The sequence below is a fragment of the Colobus angolensis genome, unplaced genomic scaffold, assembly GCF_000951035.1.
Source record: "Colobus angolensis palliatus isolate OR3802 unplaced genomic scaffold, Cang.pa_1.0 Scaffold100, whole genome shotgun sequence".
NCBI lineage: Eukaryota > Metazoa > Chordata > Mammalia > Primates > Cercopithecidae > Colobus > Colobus angolensis.
The window spans coordinates 7,250,649-7,271,489 of record NW_012110920.1 but is presented as its reverse complement, the minus strand read 5'-3'; the positions used below and the strand labels follow the sequence as shown (position 1 = coordinate 7,271,489).

At 43.8% G+C, this 20,841-nt stretch overlaps 1 protein-coding gene across 1 annotated transcript; it reads right to left on the bottom strand.

Moving 5' to 3' along the window:
- Window positions 1–11,549: 11,549 nt before the first annotated feature.
- Window positions 11,550–17,362, bottom strand: SERTAD4 (SERTA domain containing 4). Its single transcript, XM_011938223.1, has 4 exons — window positions 17,182–17,362; window positions 16,513–16,704; window positions 15,059–15,174; window positions 11,550–13,074 (listed from the first exon to the last, which is right to left on the bottom strand). The coding sequence occupies exons 2-4, from the start codon at window positions 16,685–16,687 to the stop codon at window positions 12,295–12,297; spliced, it is 1,071 nt and encodes a 356-aa protein (XP_011793613.1). The 5' UTR covers window positions 16,688–16,704; window positions 17,182–17,362; the 3' UTR covers window positions 11,550–12,294.
- Window positions 17,363–20,841: the final 3,479 nt, after the last annotated feature.

The window sequence follows — 20,841 nt, the reverse complement described above, 5'->3', positions numbered from 1 at the left end:
GGCTGGGAGGTGAAAAGTTGCAGGTCAGCAGGAGAGGACATTGAGAGGACAGACGTGGCTGGAGCAGAAGGTTCCCCCCAGGGAGCCGAAGGTGGGGCTGGGCATATAGCCTGAGCTGAGGTCTGGAGGGCACTGAAAGTCAAACCTGGGAGGTAAACTGCTCCTGTTTGCCTGGTGATTTAGGATGATCAGCTACAGAATGGATGGAATGGAAATGCCTGGGAACTTAGGGGCGCCCTGGGCAGGGCTGAGGCTCTGGACTTCACCTCCGTGGACCTTAATCTCCCTTGCTGTGAGAAGGGTAGATAAGCCTGAGTGCTCAGAAGCCTGGGCCCCTGTGGAGCTTGGTGATGCTAAGGCACCTGAGGGATGCTAAACCACCTAGGTTATGGCTGCCAGGTGCAATGGCAGAGGTGCAATGGTAGCACCTTCTTTTTCCATGTAAAGATAGCTAGAGGGAAAGAATTGACTAATTGTGTGAGAGCAGAGGGAGGAGTTCAGGTGACTCTGAGATTCCAGTTGGAGGATGTGAACAGAGTATCCCTCCCTGCAGTTGGTCCCTAGCACTGCCTGAGGCCACACCCAAGTCTAGGAGCTCCAGTCCACCCCCTGGGCACTGGCATTCTGCATGCCTGGCTTGGAGGTAGGGTCTCCCCAACTCCTCCCTGCCCCCTCTGCAAAAAAACTGAGACTTTTCCCATTTCTCCTGCCTCTTGTTTCTCTAATTTTATGATTGTATGAAAACAAAGTTCCCAAATTGCCTTTAATTAGCTTTAATAAGACAGCCTTTTTGCTAATTAAAATGATTATTAAGAAACCATTTATTGAGAAAGAACACAGTTGTTAGAACCTACGAGAATTCTGAACTCTTAATAATAACAACAGCAGCCACCACCAGCCCCATCAGGCCCCAGAAACTCAAACTGGGTAGTGCTCAGGCTGGGGGCCCAAGGTTTCCAACTTCTCCCTCTCTCCAGAGCACCCTGTGGGCAGATGCTGCCTGCAAGCCTATAGTTGCTCCTTTCCCCAGCACTGAGGTTCTCTCTGTAGAAAATGTCCCCGGTAAGTAAGCACTGACAGGTGCCTGTTAAAGGGTCTGATGCAGCCAGAGTAAAGCTGAGCAAGCAGTCAGGAGGCCGTGAAACCTCCAGTCACTTCATCTCCCTGGACCTTTATCTCCCCTGCTGTGAGAAGGGTGGGTGGGCCTGGGTGGCCTCAGAAGCCCAGGGCCCTCTGGAGCTTGGTGATGCTAAGGCGCTGGTTGGAGCCTGCACTCTTGGAAACCCACACCTCTGAGTAATGGGGGAGTCTGGGGCTAGCAGAGCCCAGAGCTCATTTCATCCTCCTCTCCTCCCTCTCCAGGAGGGCTGCTCAGGCAGCTGAGGCAAGAGACTCCTGTCGTGAAGCTGTTGGGGAGATTCGGAGACTCTGGGCTCCCGCTAGGAGCAAGCAGGCGCGGTGCAGCCAGGCGAAGCCCAGGAGCGAGGCCCGGAACGCGGAGGTGCACCTCCCCAGTCTCCCGGTCCCTGGGTCCCCGAGTCTCTGACCGCGGCTCTCTCTCCCCTCCACTCTCCACCCCGCCCCGCACTGCACAGCTGCTGACAGCTCCTGGGTGACGGCGAACGGCTTGTGCTGTCACATTTCCTTCCTGTAGGGAGGGGGTGGGGAACTGGAATCTGGAAGGGCCGCGACTGGGAGGGAGACTACCCAGGTGGAAGGCGGTGCAGAAGATTGCTGGAGAGAAGATGCCCCTGGCATTTTCTAGCGACGTCGTCTAGGCCGTATCTGCCTTCTGGGGTCAGGAGTCTTGCTACACCCTAACCCCGCCTACCTCACAGTCCTCCCAGGGTTTTTCCGGGGACCTGGTCAGCTTGAGGTCTTGGCAACACTTGAAAAGCACCGGTGGTTTTTGATTTAGTTGTTTAATTTTTATTTTTAAATATTACAGTGGAAAGAACGTGGACTTTGGGGTCCCACAGCCCTGGACTCCAATTCGGTGGGCCGAATACTTAGCTTTGTGACCTTTTGTGACACTCAACTGAGCTTCATTTCACGACAGTTTTTTTCCCACGGGGCTACTGTAAGGCTTAGATGCAATAATGGAGGTGAAGTTGCCCAGTGGGTAGCCTAAGACCCAGCGCTACTGTCGGGGGAATGTGCACTTGACCTCAACCAGTGAAGGCGAAGGATAAGCTTCGAGGCCCTAGAACCGACGCCCAGCCGGCCCTGGTCTCCTTGGCGCTCGCTGGCGTCCAGGGTGGGCAGCGGGGCTGGGGACGGTGGGAGGGGGTACCCGGCCGTCTCCAACCACGCCGCATGTCGGAATCCACGCGGACATTTGAAGAAACATTAGCTGGGAGGCCTCAGCAAAGTCCAATTCATCGCGAGCCGCGTGGGGGTAGGGTTCAGGCCTGAGGGTTTTGTAAAAGCTCCCGAAGGGGGCTCCGAGGTGCAGTCAGGATTCAGAACTGGTGATTGAAGTAGAACGACCGCGGTCTCGGGAAAAAAAATAAACAAAGAGGCCTTTCTGGGGCGGGAGGGAAGAGGGCTGGCGGGTCCCCACCCCTGTGCAGGTGACCCCTTCATACCCGCATTCCCACGCCCAGGGACACGGTTACACGCACGCTCGGACACACGGGCACCCACATTCACCCGAACACACACCCCCACGCCCATTCACGCTGTCCCGGACACACCCACACCCACTGCATTCTCCGGGCGAGTCCTGCGGCCGGAACCCAGATAGAGCGCGCCCGCTGGGGGCCGGGCCCCGCCGCTCCGAGGGTCTCAGGCCAGGCGACCGGAGCGCGCCACAGCCGCTGACAGAGCGGCTTCTCGGAGCCCGGGGCGCTCGGCAGAGCCCCCGCCAGGCCGCGCCGCGCTCACTCCGGCTCTTTGTTATGCTAATTCCCCTTCCCAGCTGGTGCCAGCTGCCTGCACAATGAGCGCCCAGAGCCCTTGCCAGCCCTCGCCAGTCAGGGAGTGGGGGCGGGGAGGGAGGGCACCTCACACTGTGGTCGCCCGCCTCACCACCCCCTCGCCGTCCCAGCACTGTCCAGCTTGGCAGGGTGCTGAGCCGCCCAATAAGCAGCCTTTCCCCCGTCCTCCCCTCCCCCTTGCTTGCAGGGCCGCCCCCCCCGGGGCCTGCAGGGCATCCTCTGATTCATTCCAGTCGCCCGGGCTGCCCGCCCTCCAGGTGCCAGGGCTTGATGAAAAGTAAAACGCTCCTCGGCGGCTCGAGAGCCGTGAGGATGAAAGGGAAGCAGCCGCCTCCCAGACCACACAGCTAATCCTCCCATAAACCTCGAGCAAATAAGGGGAGAGGAAGAACAGGCCGGCTACAGATGTGGAGTGCAGCCTCCGGGGATCCCCAAATTAAAACTCGTGCAGGGGAAGCCCTTGGACCACAACCAAATGACACTAATTGGGTTATAGGACCATAATCTTGGCTGGTATTTAAAAAAAAAAAAAAAACAAGCAAACAAACAAAAAAACAGTTATAGTCACAGCTGTAAGAACTGTCTTCATAAAAAGAAGGGGGAAAGTCCGCTATTTTATTACGCATAAGAATGAGAGAGAAGAGGGTTCACGGATCTCCCGCCTGCATGGTGCAGGCAGGACAATCTTGTGCCAGGGGGAGCCAAGTTGTGCCTGGCTGGCTCTGGGTGTGTGGAGCTAATTGGCTAAAGGAGGCGGGGGCAGGAGCACTCCAGGGGGAGGGGGCAGAGGAACTGCAGTGAGAATGGGGGAGCATGGCCTATCTGGAGGAATGTATATTTTCAGAAGACAATAGATTAGCCGCCATATGCAGAAAATAGTTATTTGGGACAGGAAAACTCAGAGATGTATTCTTAAAGAAAGATCCAGAAGCCATTTCTCAGTTTCACTGGGAGGGGAAAAAGGCATTCTGGGGAAGGAAAGGAAAGGGTGACATGCAGAAAACTCAAGTGAACATCTTCAGAAAGATCCCTGATTGTTAGTATCAGGAATTGTTAAAATCAGAAGAGAGGGTCAGAAGGGAACAATCTTTTAGAGGTCCTTTGAATCCAGCCTCATCATTTGACAGATGGAAAATCAAGATCCACAGAAGTGAAGGGGCTTGTTCATGGTTAGACCACTACTGGGTGGCAGACCTGGGCAAGAATCTGTCTCCTAACTCCTAATCTAGTTCTCACCACTAAGTTGGTTATAATCTTGTGGTTAAGAAACAGCAGTCATTTGACCAGAAATCAATACAATAGGTTGACTCTAAGCAAATAAATGAAGACTTAGGATTTCTTTTTCCTTTTCTTCTTTCTTTCTTTCTTTCTTTCTTTCTTTCTTTCTTTCTTTCTTTCTTTCTTTCTTTCTTTCCTTTCTTTTCTTCCTTTCTTCCTTTCTTTCCTTTCTTTCCTTTCTTTCTTCCTTTCTTTCCTTTCTTTCTTTCTTCCTTTCTTTCCTTTCTTCTTTCTCTTTCTCTTTCTTCTTTCTTTTCTTTCTCTCTCTCTCTCTTTCTTCTTCTTTTTTTTTTTTGTGATATATTCTTGCTCTTTGCTCTGTCACCCAGGCTATAGTGCAGTCACGCAATCTCAGCTCACTGCAACCTCTGTCTCTGGGGTTCAAGCGATTCTCATGCCTCAGCCTCCAGAGCGGCTGGGACTGCAGGCTCACTGCAACCTCCACCTCACAGATTCAAGTGATCCTCCTGCCTCGGCCACCCTAAGTGCTAGGATTAAGGTGTGCCATCGTGCCTGGCCTAACAGGACATTTTTAAAAGATTGAGTTAAGCTTTGTTGGATCTGTAATAAGAATAGGAGTTAGAAATAAATTAAGTCATACAAATTCCATCCCAGGATTCTTCCTAGTATGTATTTCTTTATTTATCACTTAAAACACCCAGATGGATAAATGGCCCCAGAATTTCTTTAAGAGTTCTTTCTGTGCAGGGACAAATACCATCTCTAGATAGAGATGTCCCTTGTGCATTAAGTCATCTTGCCTAAAACCAGCTAGGTCAAGATTGGGCTGGTTGAGAATTCTAATTGGTCATCTTAACTGGTTAAAATCCTACTGATTGGAAAACAAAAATATCTACTCCAGCTGCTGGTTTTCCAAACTCTGAGAGGACAGAGGTTTAGAGATGGCCAGTCTAGACCTCCCTGGGCAGGCTGAGATGTCCTGGCTTCCCACTGCCTCTCTCAGCTGGCTCAAATGGCAACTAATGTTGCCAATCATGAGATCCTGGTCCAGTCAAATAGGAGGGGAGCCTCTTGCAGAGAAGTCCTGGGACCCCCATGATACAACACTGCATTCACTCTCATTATACTCTGTTTTCCATTTCTCATTCTCAAGCCATATGGTTCAGTTTTGTTCTCATTTCAGGACCTACCCATCAGCAAGCCTACTACAAGTGAACCTCACCTTATGGAAAAATACATACTCTTCAAAAATAGAGAAATGGAATGTAATTTTATAAATGGAATTCTATTTTGAAATTATCCGTTGATTTCTGAGTTTAATGGCAAAACAGAAGGGATAAGAGATTGAAATAGGGATAACCAACCTCTAGTTGACCTTATATGTGGAAACTGTATCCCAGTTATTTTATAATAGGCCGTGTCCTTGGTTATGGTTATCCAGGAAATTCTGCTTTGGCCTCCAAAATTATCAGGTTCAGGAGCACAAGGAATAGCGTTTGGTCTAAATTACCTCCCCTGCCCACCCCCCAACTTTTTTTTTTTTTGAGACAGACTCTTACTTCCTCATCCAGGTTGGAGTACAGTGGATCAATCTAGGCTCACTGCAAACTCTGCCTCCCAGGTTCAAGTAATTCTCCTACCTTGGCCTCCCAAATAGCTGGGATTAAAGGCACCCCCCACCACCACACATACCCGGCTAACTTTTGTATTTTTAGTAGACACGGGGTTTCACCATGTTGACCAGGCTGGTCTTGAACTCTTAACCCAAGTGATCCAACCGCCTTGGCCTCCCAAAGTGCTGGGATTACTGGCAGGCATGAGCTGCCGTGCCTGCCACCCCCTTTTTTTCCTAACTTAATACTCTACTTTTTCAGAGTAAAAACTAGGTTTAAGAAAATTATTCGATACAACAACTGAATAAACTTGAACTTTGGCAAATCCTGGAGATGAGTCAGAGGTTAGTGGTTTTTAATCTTTCCATTTGTAAGGGACACCTCTTATTCCCCTCACATAGCAAATGTTCTGAAAGATTCTGTCTGACAAACAAATTGTATTTATTAAGGATAATGCCTTCGTTTTCCCAGTCAGTTTCTTCTCAGTTTGTGATAGCCTGGAGCTGATTTAATTCCAGCCAAAGGCAAGGAAATCTGATGTGGCGTTAGCCTGTGCAACCACTTTCAGAAGATTTTATGATTTGCAATAAGGTATTTTAAATACTAAACATATCTCAAGGACACCATGACTATTTTCATAGCTAAGGGCCCTGGGACCCCAGGTTTCATACCATCCCCCTGTTTAACTTCAAGCTTGCTGTACAGAACCAAAGAGGCTGAATACTTTCCACCAAAAGGAGGATCTGGCACAGTTGGATTCCATCTGCAGGGTATTCAAGGACAGTAATGGAGGAGTCATGGAGGCATGTTCATTGCAAACCCATAATGTACACCCAGGAAATGTTGAGTCACTCTCCTGATATTAAAACCTTTAATCCTGACAATGTTGTGAGGTGGATAATGTGTGCTGCTCCATTTTACAGATGAGTAAACTGAGGCACTAGGAGGTAAAGTGGCTTGTTGGTCAAGGCCAAGCTTGCACAGCTACCCTGGCAGAGCTGAGATTTTCATTCAGGCAGTCTAACTCCAAACCCCCTACTCTTAACCCTCTGCTATACTCCAGTCTTGTGAGAAACCCACAAACTCTGTGCCTAAACTGAACAGGAGAGAGATTCGTTGGGCTAATGAGCATACCTGTTCACAAATACAGTTTGGTGGGTTTATTGAAAAGCACAGCATCTAAGGACATGGAGAACAAGGAGAGCCCCTCCCAGATCAAGAAAGGGCAGACAAGCCATTTCTGTCTTCCTGCAAAAACATTTAAAACAATCCTTTAGCCCCTGAAATGTTTTTTTCTGTTTTCCTGAAGAGGTTTGACGAGGAGACAAAAAAATTCTGTCTTCTTTCTCTTGCAGTCTTTAGACTTTTCCTTAAAGAGAGTGTATTCACTCCACAGTGTACGGAGAGCACTGTATTTTTCAGACTTCCTTCAGCGTACTGGACCAGACATCAGCTCCCTAACCTTTTGCCCAAATCCCTTGCATAGACTGTCATTCTTGATCTTTTCCTTATTGTGCACACAGGGATGCTGTGAGTTTTGAAGATGGTATAGATATCTGAGTGCTGTGCCAAGTATATTTCAGAGAGATCTACTCATCTCTTGATTGAGAGGATACCAGGGTCTTACCACATCTGAGCTTAGTTCATTGCAGTCACTTTAGAGGGTATCTGAAGCACGTGTGTCCTGACCAGAGTAGGCAGTGGAGAATCACATGCTTGATGCCGGGACTCAGCTGCTTCCATTGAAAGATCTGGAAAGAGGTAATGCCTGCTGAAGGCCAGGCTGGTCTGTGCAGCGCAAGACTAGGGTACGTTAGATCCCTTTCTCCCAAAATTCTGATATTTGCCTATTGTCTTGGAGATCTTGGCAGAAAGCAAGATCATAACTTACAACTCTGCAAGTTCTTTTATATGTAGGTCCACCCAACAAGATTTTATCACATTTTTATATTTTTAAATCAAGAGTAGAGTCATGAAAATGGGGTTGAGAAATATAAGAAATTTCATGAGAAACCACTAATACATCCCCATACATTCTATCAGTTTCATTGTGGTCAAAAGCAGGTGTTTCCACGCTGTGAATAAGTAGTTTGATTTTCAAAATTAACAAATTGGATCAACAACAAGGAAAAGAAACCAACCATAGACAGCCCACCAGCGGATTGTTTACCAAAGAAGATGAAGCTCATGGCGATGGTTTGCAAACACCACCAGACTAGCTTGTGTAAATTCCCTTCGTTTAGTCATCGTTCTTCAGCCTGTCACAGATACTGAAGGGAAATGCAGAAACAGGAAATTACAGACTATTTTAAACAGCATGTTTTATTAAACTCACTTGCTGATGCACTTTATGGCAGGATGCGAGATTCAAGTGTTCATAACTTACATCTTTGCAAGTGCTTTTCCTAAGTGAGTTCTCCCAGCTCAAATATGGCAGGTACCCAGGGCTGGGAAATAATCTCCAAACTAGTAACTCTTTCACCCCTGGTCGTGTAGCTATATCACATAAAATTGAGATGTTTTAGCCATGTCAAGAGAATATACTTGCTTAGGCACTTGCTTAGGCACTATAGCTAAGAAAGCAACAGAAGCACCTTGTAGTAACTTAAAAGATCCTTAATGAATTTATTTTAAACCACAGCAATCAAAACACAGCAATCTTAAAATGAATCACTACAAACCATACATTGTCTCTTCTTTTATTATTTAAATACTGATATCATTCTTCTCTTCATGGGACAGTTCTGCATCTAGTTTAAACCACCATTACTAATGCCATGCTGAATGCTTGTCTCTGAAAAGATCTAGCAAAATTGGCAGGGATGTGATAACTTTAACTACAAATGAAATAACTTCAAATTTAAGGGGCTGTCAGAAAAATGGAATTTCACAACTAATTATTTCCAAAAAAAAGTCTCCTGCTCACCATTTGTTAGAAGGATATAAAAACCTAGCTGCATCACATAGGAATCCTTGTATCCTTGTCTTATATTTTTTGTGAAGTTGATGTCTCTTAATGGTCATGTCTTCTACAAGTTGTGCTCTGCTCTGCTCCTGATACACAGAAAGGAAGTCACCAAGTGGAGCTGTAATACAAGTTCATAACTGGAGGGGTGGATAGCCATGTCTTGATGGAGTTAACTGTGAGCTCTAAAAATAAATACTTTCATTCACTTGCTTCACCATTTAACAAAGTAGCATGTAAAATGTTCTACATTTTTGTTGTCTTAATAAAAGATCATGCCAAAGATGCTTTACCCTAATTCTCAATTCATTGCCAGATAGTGGCATCTGCTGGTTTTGAATTTTTCTCTCTTCCTCCCATGTCCCCTGTCCCTGCAATCCTATCCGTAGGACCCCTGCAAAGTGAAGTATAGAATAATAGGATTTTGAGTGGAAAGAAGATGATGAGATTTTGCCCTTTGAAAATCCCTTTGCCAGACCACCTTCTATAATCTGCCATTTTTAGAAAGGAAGGACCAGAGATGAAGGTTAATGATTTCATTAATGATATGCACCCAGATGCCTAGGGGAATAGCAATTAAAGGCACTCTTGGGGAGCAAGGCCACTTTCTTAAATGAAGGTTTCCCTTCATTTATCTTTTAATAGTCTTGATTCTGTCATATCAGGTTTTCCTTAAAGTACAGCACAGCAATGAGAGAAGGTGCTGCTTCCAGGCGGGTAGACAGCAGTGTGGGTGGAGGATGTCTTAGCTTTTCCAAATTGCTCAAGACAAAACTATAGAATCCAGCTAAGAGATTTAACTTACTATGAAGGGTGTCCTGGCCACTCTAGGAAAATCTAATGGAATATCTCATGCATAAAAGACAATGCTGGGTGCGTGGGAGGTGAACACAGGAAGTCCTAGCACTCTCACCTACTAACAAGAGAATTTTTGTAGTTTGGATGGGTGTTTAGGAATTAGTTTTTGGTGAAGAAAATTTTTTTGTGATGCTAGAAATATCCTGGAAACAAAAACTTGATGATGACTAAAAAGAACAGATTTTTATTCTGCTGGATTTAAAGGCATCACTTATCCTGCAGAGAAGTGATTCTAGTGGGTTCTACCGAACAGGTGCAGGCACTCACAGCTCAGGTGAGTGCTGCTGAAAATCACCAACTTTGTCATTTTACAGCTTTGGCCATCAAGAAAAACACTATCTAGTAATGCTGGGGCCTTTAAAAAGCAGAAGGATAAGTCCTTTCGTTCATATTTAAATCTCCACGAGATATTACACTCGTAATAAGAATGCTACATTTGACAAATTAGTTTTTAACTAGCTTTCCCCCTTTATCAAATATTAGCTCCTAAGAACATTAATACACAATTGTATGGAATGCTACTAGCAATAATCTGTAGTTGTTATAACTGTTTACATATGGGTCATCTTCACAGTTCGACATTTCATAATGCAATCAGCTAAGATTCAGTATTTACGGCTTCATGCTATACAATTTTTTTCAGACACACTCCAGAAAGGAAAATCTTTACATTCTTTCAGACATAACCTTATTGATCACCACATCATCTATTAACATTGTGCTTCTTAATCAACAGAAACTTAAACTTACAAACTAGGATCATTCTAAAACACCTGTCAGATTGGCATTTTCAAATACTCTTTAATTTAGAAAACTCCTGTGTGGCCACTATCCATTACAGTTTCTAGATGTTTTGAGTTTTTTAAAGGAGAGAGAATAATGGAAAAGAGAAACATAGCCAATAGCCATTAAAATTTTAAAAAATCTTAACGAATTTTTATCATTTTAATAAATATATATCAAGAAAACCTCACTTTATTACAACACATTCATATACAAGCATCTATTTGCTAAGTTTTGAACATCAAAAGTTTATCAAATATTGAAAATAAAGGACAAAACATTACTAGACTATTTAGCTATAACACAATAAAATGTTTTAGAAATTGGTCCTTGTGGACAATTGTCCAAATGATCCTACTCATACACTGTATGAATGAGACCTATATTTAATATTAATAGCAATAATAAAAAAGCTTTATCTTGGAGAAACTGGGAGGGTTTACTTATTTCCTCCGTTTGGCATTTGGTTTCTGTGAAGTATTGTTTAAACAGGTCCAAGTCAATTAGTAAACTTGGAAACTGGAATAGCAGGAAGATTTGGCTGGAGTGGAAGGAAGGATGGTAGGAGGGCCACTCTGAACACTTTTCAAATGTACAAATTAAAGATATTATTTGGAAAATGTAGACCAAATACATAGTAACTATTATAAATTAAGTCCCATTTCTCCAAAATAACTTTCAAAATACTAAAGTCTTTACATTCTTTAAGATAAACCTTAATGATCACCACATCATTTATAACATTGTGCTTCTTAATCAACAGCAAAGTTCATATATATAAAAACCCACATGCTTTTATAATCTAAACAAGTGAAATGATGCAAAACAGAGAAAAGTATAATGCATGCCACTGGTTCGTGAACTTCATTGGACAAAAAACAAAACAAAACAACCCAAAACCCAGAAAACCCAAACCCCAGCAACAGACAGTTGCCATAGAAAAGCTCGAGCAGCCCGTGCTGCTTTCTAACAGCTCTCTCTCTCATTTCCTCCATCCCTATTGAAAAAATGCCAAATCCAAAAGCAATTGGGCATCAAAAATAAAGGAAGAATAGAGATGTCGAATCAAAAGTTGAACACAATAGTTCAAAGTTAACAGTTTCCAAACCATATTGATCCACCCTGTGTGTGTGTGTGTGTGTGTGTGTGTTTTCCTGTTTGTTAAATCCCTGCTGTAACTCTGATTTATCCTTAATTTTCACATTGGCAAAAATTAAGATAAAGTAAGGCACCAAAAATCGCCCTGTATAATACCTCTCTAAAAGCCTCATCACCCATCACAGGCAAGCCAGAAACTTGCAGGGAATACCCTCTCTGTGTAAGACTGTTGATTGCCGCCTCTAGACAGGTGTGTTTCATTATGTTACATCCTATTTTCATCTGTCACGCAAGACTGTTAGGTACAAATACTTAACAGCACCATTAAGTCATTTCATCTAGCTCCCTGTCTTCAGTCTTTTATTAAAAAAAAAAATTATATCATATAGAAGAAGCAGGTATCTTTGCTGGTTATATTGATTTGCTTACCAAATAACTCCCTAATTAATTGGCAAACATGTAGAAATTTCTTAGCTAGTGACAGGCTCCTTGGGGGGCAATGGAAATATTGCAAGGGCACACTGCCCCCCAATCTAATCTACTGGTCTTTCTGTCAGAAAACTATGATATACTTTTAAGCATTAAGTCAATCGTTTCCTTGGTAAAAATCACCACATTTATAAGAAGCTCGCTGATGTCTACTATACAGATGTTTTATGCAATCTGCTCTCCAGGCATTAAAACGACACGGCATGTTCATGGCATAATTTTATCAGTTGTACAAAATCCATTCAAAATAAAATTTATGAGAGCTAACTGTTCATGCTGTGCATGCTTCAAAGTTCGGTGAGAAGATGGCTCATATTTTACTTCCTTTGCTGCAGCACAGTTTGTTACTCGGTGGTGAAGCCTCCTTTTTCCGTAAGGACTTTTTCCAAGATTCATTTACATTGTTTCTTTCATTATATCCGGTCTCAAAATAATCATAAAATTGGCCTTTGCACTCAAAAGCAAGGTCATTTCCCACAGGTTCATGGCTGAGGGGGCCACCATCTCTGTTGGTGTCATTATTTGCTTTCTCCTCATTTAATTTGGCCTTTTCCTGAACACCAAGTGATCTGACATTAGTGACAAAGATTTCGTTGGCAGGTATCTGGCCATCACTCTTGTAAACAGGTGCACTGCCTACATCGAAATCCACCTGGTGGGAACAACTCGGTAAAGACAAAGGGGGAGAGGAAGAGGAGGATGAGGAGGAAGAAGAGACGGAGGGAGAGGAGGCAGCAGTGGAGGCACTTCCAACATTAGCATTGACAGAAAGGGGTACATTTAGGTAGTGGCCACCACATTCTTGGTAAAAGCAGCAGGCATGAAACTTTTCACATTCCTCTTTGGCCATCCGTGGTCGTTTTCGGTAAGGGCAGTCTTGAGCCATAAACCACTCTTGGGCAGAGGTGCCATTGAAAGAGCAGGCAGGGAAGCACCAGTTATTCTGCATGATAATTTCTCCATGGATCCTTTTCATCAAATTGTTTATAAGGACAGATCTTCGGAGGTATACTTCAGGATCATCGATAAACTTTAGCTTTTCTAAGGACATATAAAGGATGTGGGCTCGTTCCTCAAAAACTGAGATGGTCTACAAACCAAAACCAAAACCAAAACCAAAACCAAAACAAAACAAAACAAAACAAAACAAAAAAACGAAAAAAGGAAGAGAGAAAGCTTAGAAAATGGACTATAAGAAAACGGCATCATACTTCTTTCTTGGCACTGTCTGGGTCTGGGCATGTTGCGATCTTGTTCCCCAAGGTTCATTTAGAGAGGCTGTCCCCCATTCTGCCGATGTTCCCTTTTGTCACTTGGCTGGAGTGCCCACCCACTTCCTGACTCACTGGTGTGGTCAAGCACTAGGGAATCAAGCCACAGTGCAGACCTCAGGAGGGGCAGTTCAGGTGGTTTGATCTATTATGGCCCAGTAAGGAAGATGCTGAAACACAAAACCAATCTAAGCTATTAGAAGTCAGGAGAGGAGGTACGTTCAGAGTTGAGGTGAGTGGGGCAAAGGGTAGTGTTAAAAGCAGGCACAAGGAGGATTCTGGTTGCTGGTTATGTTTTGGTTCTTGACCTGGATGTTAGTTACATGGGTATGTTCACCTCATGAAATTCATCAAGCTGTACTGTGATACTTGTACTTTTTTATGTGTGTCTATACAAATACACACACACACAGACACATAACTCATATATTGTACATCAATATGTGTTTTTAAAATGATGTCAAAATGCAAGTCATAATGAATATACTTCAAACCCTGGTCTAGCCATCAAGGAGCATGACATTTGGCTTTTAATACTGTCCCTCTTTTAATCCTTTGGGTTTCATAGTTGCAATTATCCTTGCTTGATAAGAGGACACAATAATGAATGAGGCTCAGGCCCTGACAGAATCTGTCAGTTGAAGGACCAAAGTAGGCTTCCTTGTGGAGCTGAGTGGGAGACGAGATGCCAAGAGGAAATGAGAGGGCTCACTCCTTAGCTGTGTGATACTATCACTATGTGATGGTTGGTGCAAATCCAGTAGCAACTAGGAAACTGCTACACACAACACAGAAACTAAAAAGGAAATAAACTGCTTGTGTCCGGGGGACCAGCCATTCCAGGTCATCAAAAAAGCACACTGGCAGCATAACCTGAGGAGCTGTGAACTAAACCAGCCCATACTGACCAAAGGCAGGGACTACACATGCAGGGAAAAGCCCAGTACCTACCAATGCATTCTGCTGTCTTTTCATGAGCAAGGTAAAAGCAACATCTAAAGGATGAGGTGGCAGAGGGGGAAGACAAGAGAAGACAGAGAGGAAGATGAATTGAAAATCCTCTCTGCATTTCAGACAACTATGGTCTGCAGTTGTACCTGCCTCAATTAAATCAGCAGATAGTTATTTAAGGAAGGTAACTCTAAAGAAAAACGAACTGATATTTCAAAAGTTTAGGTGCCCAGTTTCATAATTCTATGCAATTTCTCCATCTTGTTATTTTTTTTTTAACTATACCTACAAAAAAGTTAGCTTTGGTCTTTTCTTGGAAATGAAGTCTATTTTTCAACAAACTTATATGTAACCAATGTCCAGGGAAGTGCATATTTCTACTTGCATACACACATTCAAGGATGGTGAGTCTACCCATAAAAGGTCAGGAAAAGCTCTGCGTAACCACCCCCATGTGGACACACACAGAAGTAACATTGGCTGCAGGAGCCAGAACTTCGACTGGGGAGAACACCACAGGAAAGAACAAGCATTTCCCCACACACAAAAGTGCGGAAGAACCATAACCCGAAACGCAGTCTGAGAAATATTAAATCATATGTTAAAAAAATTCCTTGGATTACATAATTTTGACATTTCTGGGTAGAACAGCTCTTGCCAGCTTTTTCTTCAAGTACTTGTGAAAAATAACACAGGACCCAAAAAAGTGACAACGATTAATGAGGCTCCACTGAGAAGTGGCTCATTTTCATTGCTTGGGTGAAACAATTTAATTCCTGGAAGTGGATCAAGCAACTGTTACTAAGTATCTTAAACTCTTAATAAAAATAATGACTATTAAAAAAAACATACTTTATGGCTACAGCTGCTGAGTGGTGGGTGAAAATCCTCTTCTTCCACATACTTCCTCTTAAAGTATGCGATCTTGGATGTTGTTAGAGGATTTGAAGTTCCCCTGTAATGTGATCCTGTGGTAATAAATCAGATATGACAAATGACATGCGGTTTGCCAGAGGTTCTCCAAACAAAATACTTTCGTTTCCTTTCCTTCTAGATGATAACTTGGCTGCATATTTGTCTGAACATGTGGTGATTAAAAATAAACATTTGTCTTAAGAGTTGCTATCATATGGAATCCTGTGACCCAGGCTAGGAAAGGATTTCTAGGCAATTATAGAGGAAAATCACATACTTTAGCATTTAATCAATATGCAGAATCTTAAATCTATGCAAAAGGAAACTGCAATATTCATAAAGGGGAGGAGTGTAATTTCTCTAAAATATATTAGTATTTATTTAAATTGTTTAATTAAACCCGTGACAACATAGCACCACTGTTCAAATGCATACATCTTTAACTGTAACCACTGATAACCAAACAACTTTAAAATATTATTGGCTTTAGGTTAGTGAACAAATGGTTATCTGCATATTGGAATTACAACATTCCTTTCTTTCAAAATGCAAAATTCAAATTTTTAAAATTTGAATTAAAATTTTGGGTAACTAATGTCCTTTTCACTCTTCAAAATGTAGTATGCCAACCATGAAGACCACAGTTTTTAATCTTTTTTAGCAAAACAGACTTCATTGAGTACTTGCTTTATATTTTATTTATTTTAAAAAATAGCTAATACTGCACAAAACTCCAAAGGAACTTAAACCATAAGAAGAAAGAATCAGGAAGAACATACTTTTATTTTCTTGGCTTTAAGTTTTTTCCTACAATCCCAAAGCCAGTTGTGTGCTTAACCCATTTATGCCAGAGGTTGCAAATTTTTTGTGTGTGAAGTCAGACCTTGGTGATGACCTTGAATAGTAGGATAGAAATAACTTCCACAAGCTTAGCGTTCCAATAATGGAACACTGAGCATAAATGGGTTAATAAAGAAAAGAGACACATAGCCGCTGGCCCAAAGTGCAGATTCCTTTGTATCTCATGGGATAAAGGTGTCATTGTTGAGCCCACCAGAGCTTTCATAGTTGTGAGAGAACCATATAGTTCCACAGGGTAGAAAACCAAAACCCAAATTCAGAGTTTCAATATCTGGTTTGGCCCTCTTAAAAATACAGAATATAATTCAAGCAGCAGCATGGATAGACACAGGTTTGAATGCAATTTAAATATCACCTTTGGTCCTCTCTCTGGAGCTCTGGACTCACTTATGAGAGGTGCACAGCAGCCCGGGAAGTCCTGGGAGCTTTAGCTTTCCTGGCTCAGAGGGGCACTCCAGACACCACCTCCTGCCCACCAGGCTGACTGCAAAGGGCAGCAAGGAGTTGGGGGGGGGGGGCAAGGGAAATACCTGCCAGCGGGGGACCAGCTCCCCGGTCTCCCTGCAAAGGAGCCTGTGCTGGCCCTGGGGGGCTTGGGCCTCCGTAGCTGTCAGCCTCCCATAGTGTTTGGTACCCAGCAATTTCAGCAGCTCCTTCCGAGACAATGGGCTCGCAGAATCTATTCATGGACAGAACCAGAGTCATCTCTGACAGCCTCAGATCTGAAAAGAAAAAAAAAAAAAAAACAAGAATGAAGAAAACAGCCCTAATCAAGAGCAAGCCAAGGGACGGCCTTGGCATCTTCATTTCTTTGCTTTGGGAAACTTTTACTTCTCGGCCCTCCCCTTCACCCTGAAACATTTTATTATTTTTTCAAAGAAAACCTCAGCAAACTCTCTAGCTGCTATTAGCTCAGCCTCTGTGTTCAGCAATCTGCATTTCATGGGCGGATCTTTAAAACCCCGTTTCTTATTGTTCTCAGATTCCCCTCAGCCTTCTTCTAGACAGCTGCTTTGCCTCCTAAACACATTTTCCTTCTGACCTTCCAAAGAAAATGTACCGCTAAGAAGCCAAAACCCTTGCTCTTCCTTTCTATTAATAAGGCAAAATCAATTTTCCAGTCAATCCCCCGGGAGTCTCCTTTGATGAAATCCACTAATCAATCAAAAGAAAAGGGCAGGGGAAGCAGAAACATCCACCGTAATTCCAACTGATGTTCTGAGGTTCGGTCTGTTCCGCTGCCCCCTGCACCCTCCTCCTCTTGTTTCCGCAGGCCAGTTCCTCTACAACATGCTGGGGCTCCCTCCACTTTCTTCTCCCAAAGCAAAGCAGACAGAGAGACACTTGGTAGTTGTTTCCACCAGCCCTGATCGGCCTGAACTGGATCTGCCTCCAGTCAAAACACTGCGAGATGAAGACAGAAAATTGGCTCCAGTTTCAAGCCGTGAGTTGCAGTCCCACAGGAGCCAAGCACAACATCAACGGAGCAGGCAGAATATTAAACAGGAGCCAGGCTCTGGGGCCAGAGGCAGCCAACAACTCTTTACACTGCAAAGCCCAGACACAGAACAGGAACTTTCCAAGAGGCAACACATCACTGCCCTTCTCTCCAGTTCACGCCCTTCTCCCTTGGGCCTGCAGGGAGATGGGAGCCTCTGCTCTGTGAGGCTTCCTGGGCCCCTCTATAGCTCAAGCAGTGGGGCCGCTTTCATGGGGGCTCTGTGTCTTCACTTGGCCCTTTGCAGCTCTCAAGGTAGGGTCAAGAGTAAGTTCAAGAGAGAGGAGAGTCTGATATGAAGGTAAAAAGACCTAGCAGCCATAGACCAGTGGTGACAGTAGCACAGCCTCAGTGCCTCCTTAACTGCCAATCCCTTTACGAGACCCAAGCCCCCACTATCTCATTTTGTGGTTTCAAGAACTGTCACACAAGTGATGTCAGGCTTGCTTTCTGAAGATTGATTGTTTTTCAAATATAAACTAAGGGCCCAGTTCTTGCTTTCTTTTCCAAATTATACAGCTTGTAATGTTTTTGGGAAAGACTGGGAATCTATCATTGTCTCATGGGAGACTATTACCTACATGCTATAACAGGGGTCCACTTCCAAGGAAAAGGAGGAACAACACCAGGGTAAGGCAAAACAGCATCATTAAAGTGACAATGTCCTTCTGGCTAAAAGAGCAGTTCTTGGCAGCAATGACTCTACCTTTCACCCAGTCTTCTCTCTGAGGTCTCAAATTCTGTCCCAACCACACAGAATAATGAAGCAAGACCTTTTGACAGACAGGGAAGGTGTACAGGTCAGTGGAGAGAATTAGGACTCAGCTGGTTTGGGCTGCTAAAACACTTCCCCTTTCTCTTTTAAGACGCCCTCCAAAGAGACATCAGTAAGGACTTGTTAGTAAACCTTAAGACAAGTGGGCAAAAGAAAAGTTTGATTAAATCTTTATAAAGAAATGATGGGACATGTCATTTATTGTTATCTTTGAGTCATCAACAAAGAAATTTAGCCTACACTGATTTAACAAATTAAGCCCTTCTCTCAATCACTTCTCAAACTCCGCATCCAAGTAGGGTATCAAACTTCATGATGATTTATTCCCTGGAAGACTCTCATGAAATGGTCCAGTCTCTCAAAGTATTCTAAGAGACAATCAAATCAGGAAATACTATTGCCAAGAGCACATGAATTACAGCTTTTCAACAGTCAACAGCCCTTTCTTATTGAGAGAATCAACATTTTCTAGTTTGAAGTTTACACCCACTTTTGTGTTAGATCATGGGAATAAGATACAAGGCTTTTGCCTATGCAGAATTTTATTTCACGTAAACAAAAGCAAGTTGACAAACACATGCCCCTTAAGAAAGAAAAACATTTGCAGGCCCCTGGTAGCAAATTACTTTTGTTTAATAGGACATTATATGGGCCCTGTGTTGTTTTATGTTTGTCAGAGTTTGTTTATATTTTAATAACTTTTTGGTAGGAGTTTTTTGGTTGTTAGGGATTTCAGTGTTTCTGTTTGTTAGCATTATTTCCAGCCTATGAGATGCTATTATGCATGTGAACTGGAAACATGGCATAACAGTATTTATCTTGGCTATTTTTTTGTTCACAATATCTAATTTTAGTAAGTTTTTCTTCTGTAAATTGAGAACTGTTACACACAAAACCCTAAACTAGAGAGGCTGAGTTCTTCAAGTGATTTATGTAAATCTGAATAAAACATGAATGAATTGGGATTATTTGGGAGCAGGGAGGAGATTTTGCAATTGAGTCTTCCTAGTCTATTTAAAACTTACACTGGATGTTAACAAATTAAGAAGGCAAGTTGAATGTTCATGAAAAATTGGACACTGCAGCATTAAGCACAAATGCTTAACATGAATCTGTCTTCATATTATATGTAGAGATCTAAACTGTTATAATTCTCAGTCTGATGAAATTTATATTATAATTCTGCTACTGATGTCAGCAGTTCAAGTCCACAAATTCATGTTCTATTAATATTAAACAAATAAAAGGATATACATTATGACAAAATTTATTTTCTAACATCTGAGGTGGTGGATTCAACAGGAGGGTGTTAGAGTGTGTTTTGCCTATGCATGGGTTTAAAAGATTAAAAAACAAAACAAAACACCCCTAACCCTTCATCCTCAGGCTCCTGAATGTCTGTTTAGACACCCAGGTGGCTGTAGTGGAATGACATGTCCAGCATCCCCAGAAGGCTGAGGGCTAGAATGCTAAGCTTTTCCAGCAAATGTTCATAGTAAAGTTACCAGACATTTCTACACAATTTGTTTTTTTCCAGATGAGTTGTGCTTGTTGTTTCCTCGAAGCAATTATGATGCTAATAGGAGTGGCTGGCACACAAAACAGGATAGCTATGAATTCAGCGGCACCTTGAATCTAACAAGAGGCGCCAGGTCATTCCTTGCTCACCTCTTCTTCCATCTGTCATTGAAAACTGGAGAGCATTTGATTAAGATCATTATAGCAGTTAGCAGTCTGATTCCAGCACTGGAAAGCAGGGAAGTAAAGGGCTATTTCCACCCCCGATGGATGCTGCCAGTCTTAAATGGCATCAAGCCCCTGACCTCCACGTTGTCCTAAAATGATCTCAATAGCTTGTCCGGCTCCTGGTGATGGTAGTGGAAGGGACTGGATGGGCGGAAAAAAATCCTTCAACCCTTCTAAACAGACAGATGTCGCTTTTCTGCCGGTCCCTGCAGTACACCTGTCTGCCCTGAGAAGTACATTTCTCAGCTGCAGCCCTACGAGGTCAAGAGCTTGAAGCTGGGTCCTGTGATTGGGGCTGCAGGTGCTGGGTGGGCCTAAAGAGCACGAAGGGGTGCTCCGATGTCCAGGCCCCGGTGCCCAAGGTGTGTGTGTGTGTTGGCGGCGGGCGGCGGCGGGGGGGGGGGGGGGGGGTTCCGAGGTTTGGAGGGCAGACCTCTTGAAGGCGGGCGGCAGCCACCAACCACATTCTGGCTCCCGCACAGACACACCCCCGGGGTGTCGGTGCCGCAGCCCTCAGCCCCTCCCGGGGTAGCCAGCAGCGCCCAGTCGGCCGCTGGCCGCAGGAGAAAGTAAACAACACCCCAAGTGTCCGGGAACAAAGGCAAGTTGTCTTTCTACGGTGCCGGAGCCGTGTGCCTCTTCGGAAGAATGAGAGCTATTATTATTCTTTATGTCTTATCCTTTTTTTTTTTTTTCAACCAAGTTTCCTTCTAAGGGAAATAAACACCAAAGGTAGGATTCCAAGGAAATGACTCACGGCGGCTGGCAGGGCTCTGGCGGGGCTGGCCCGGGCCCCCGCGCTCCAGCCCGCAGCCCGGACCCCACGCGCTCTCCGGCTCC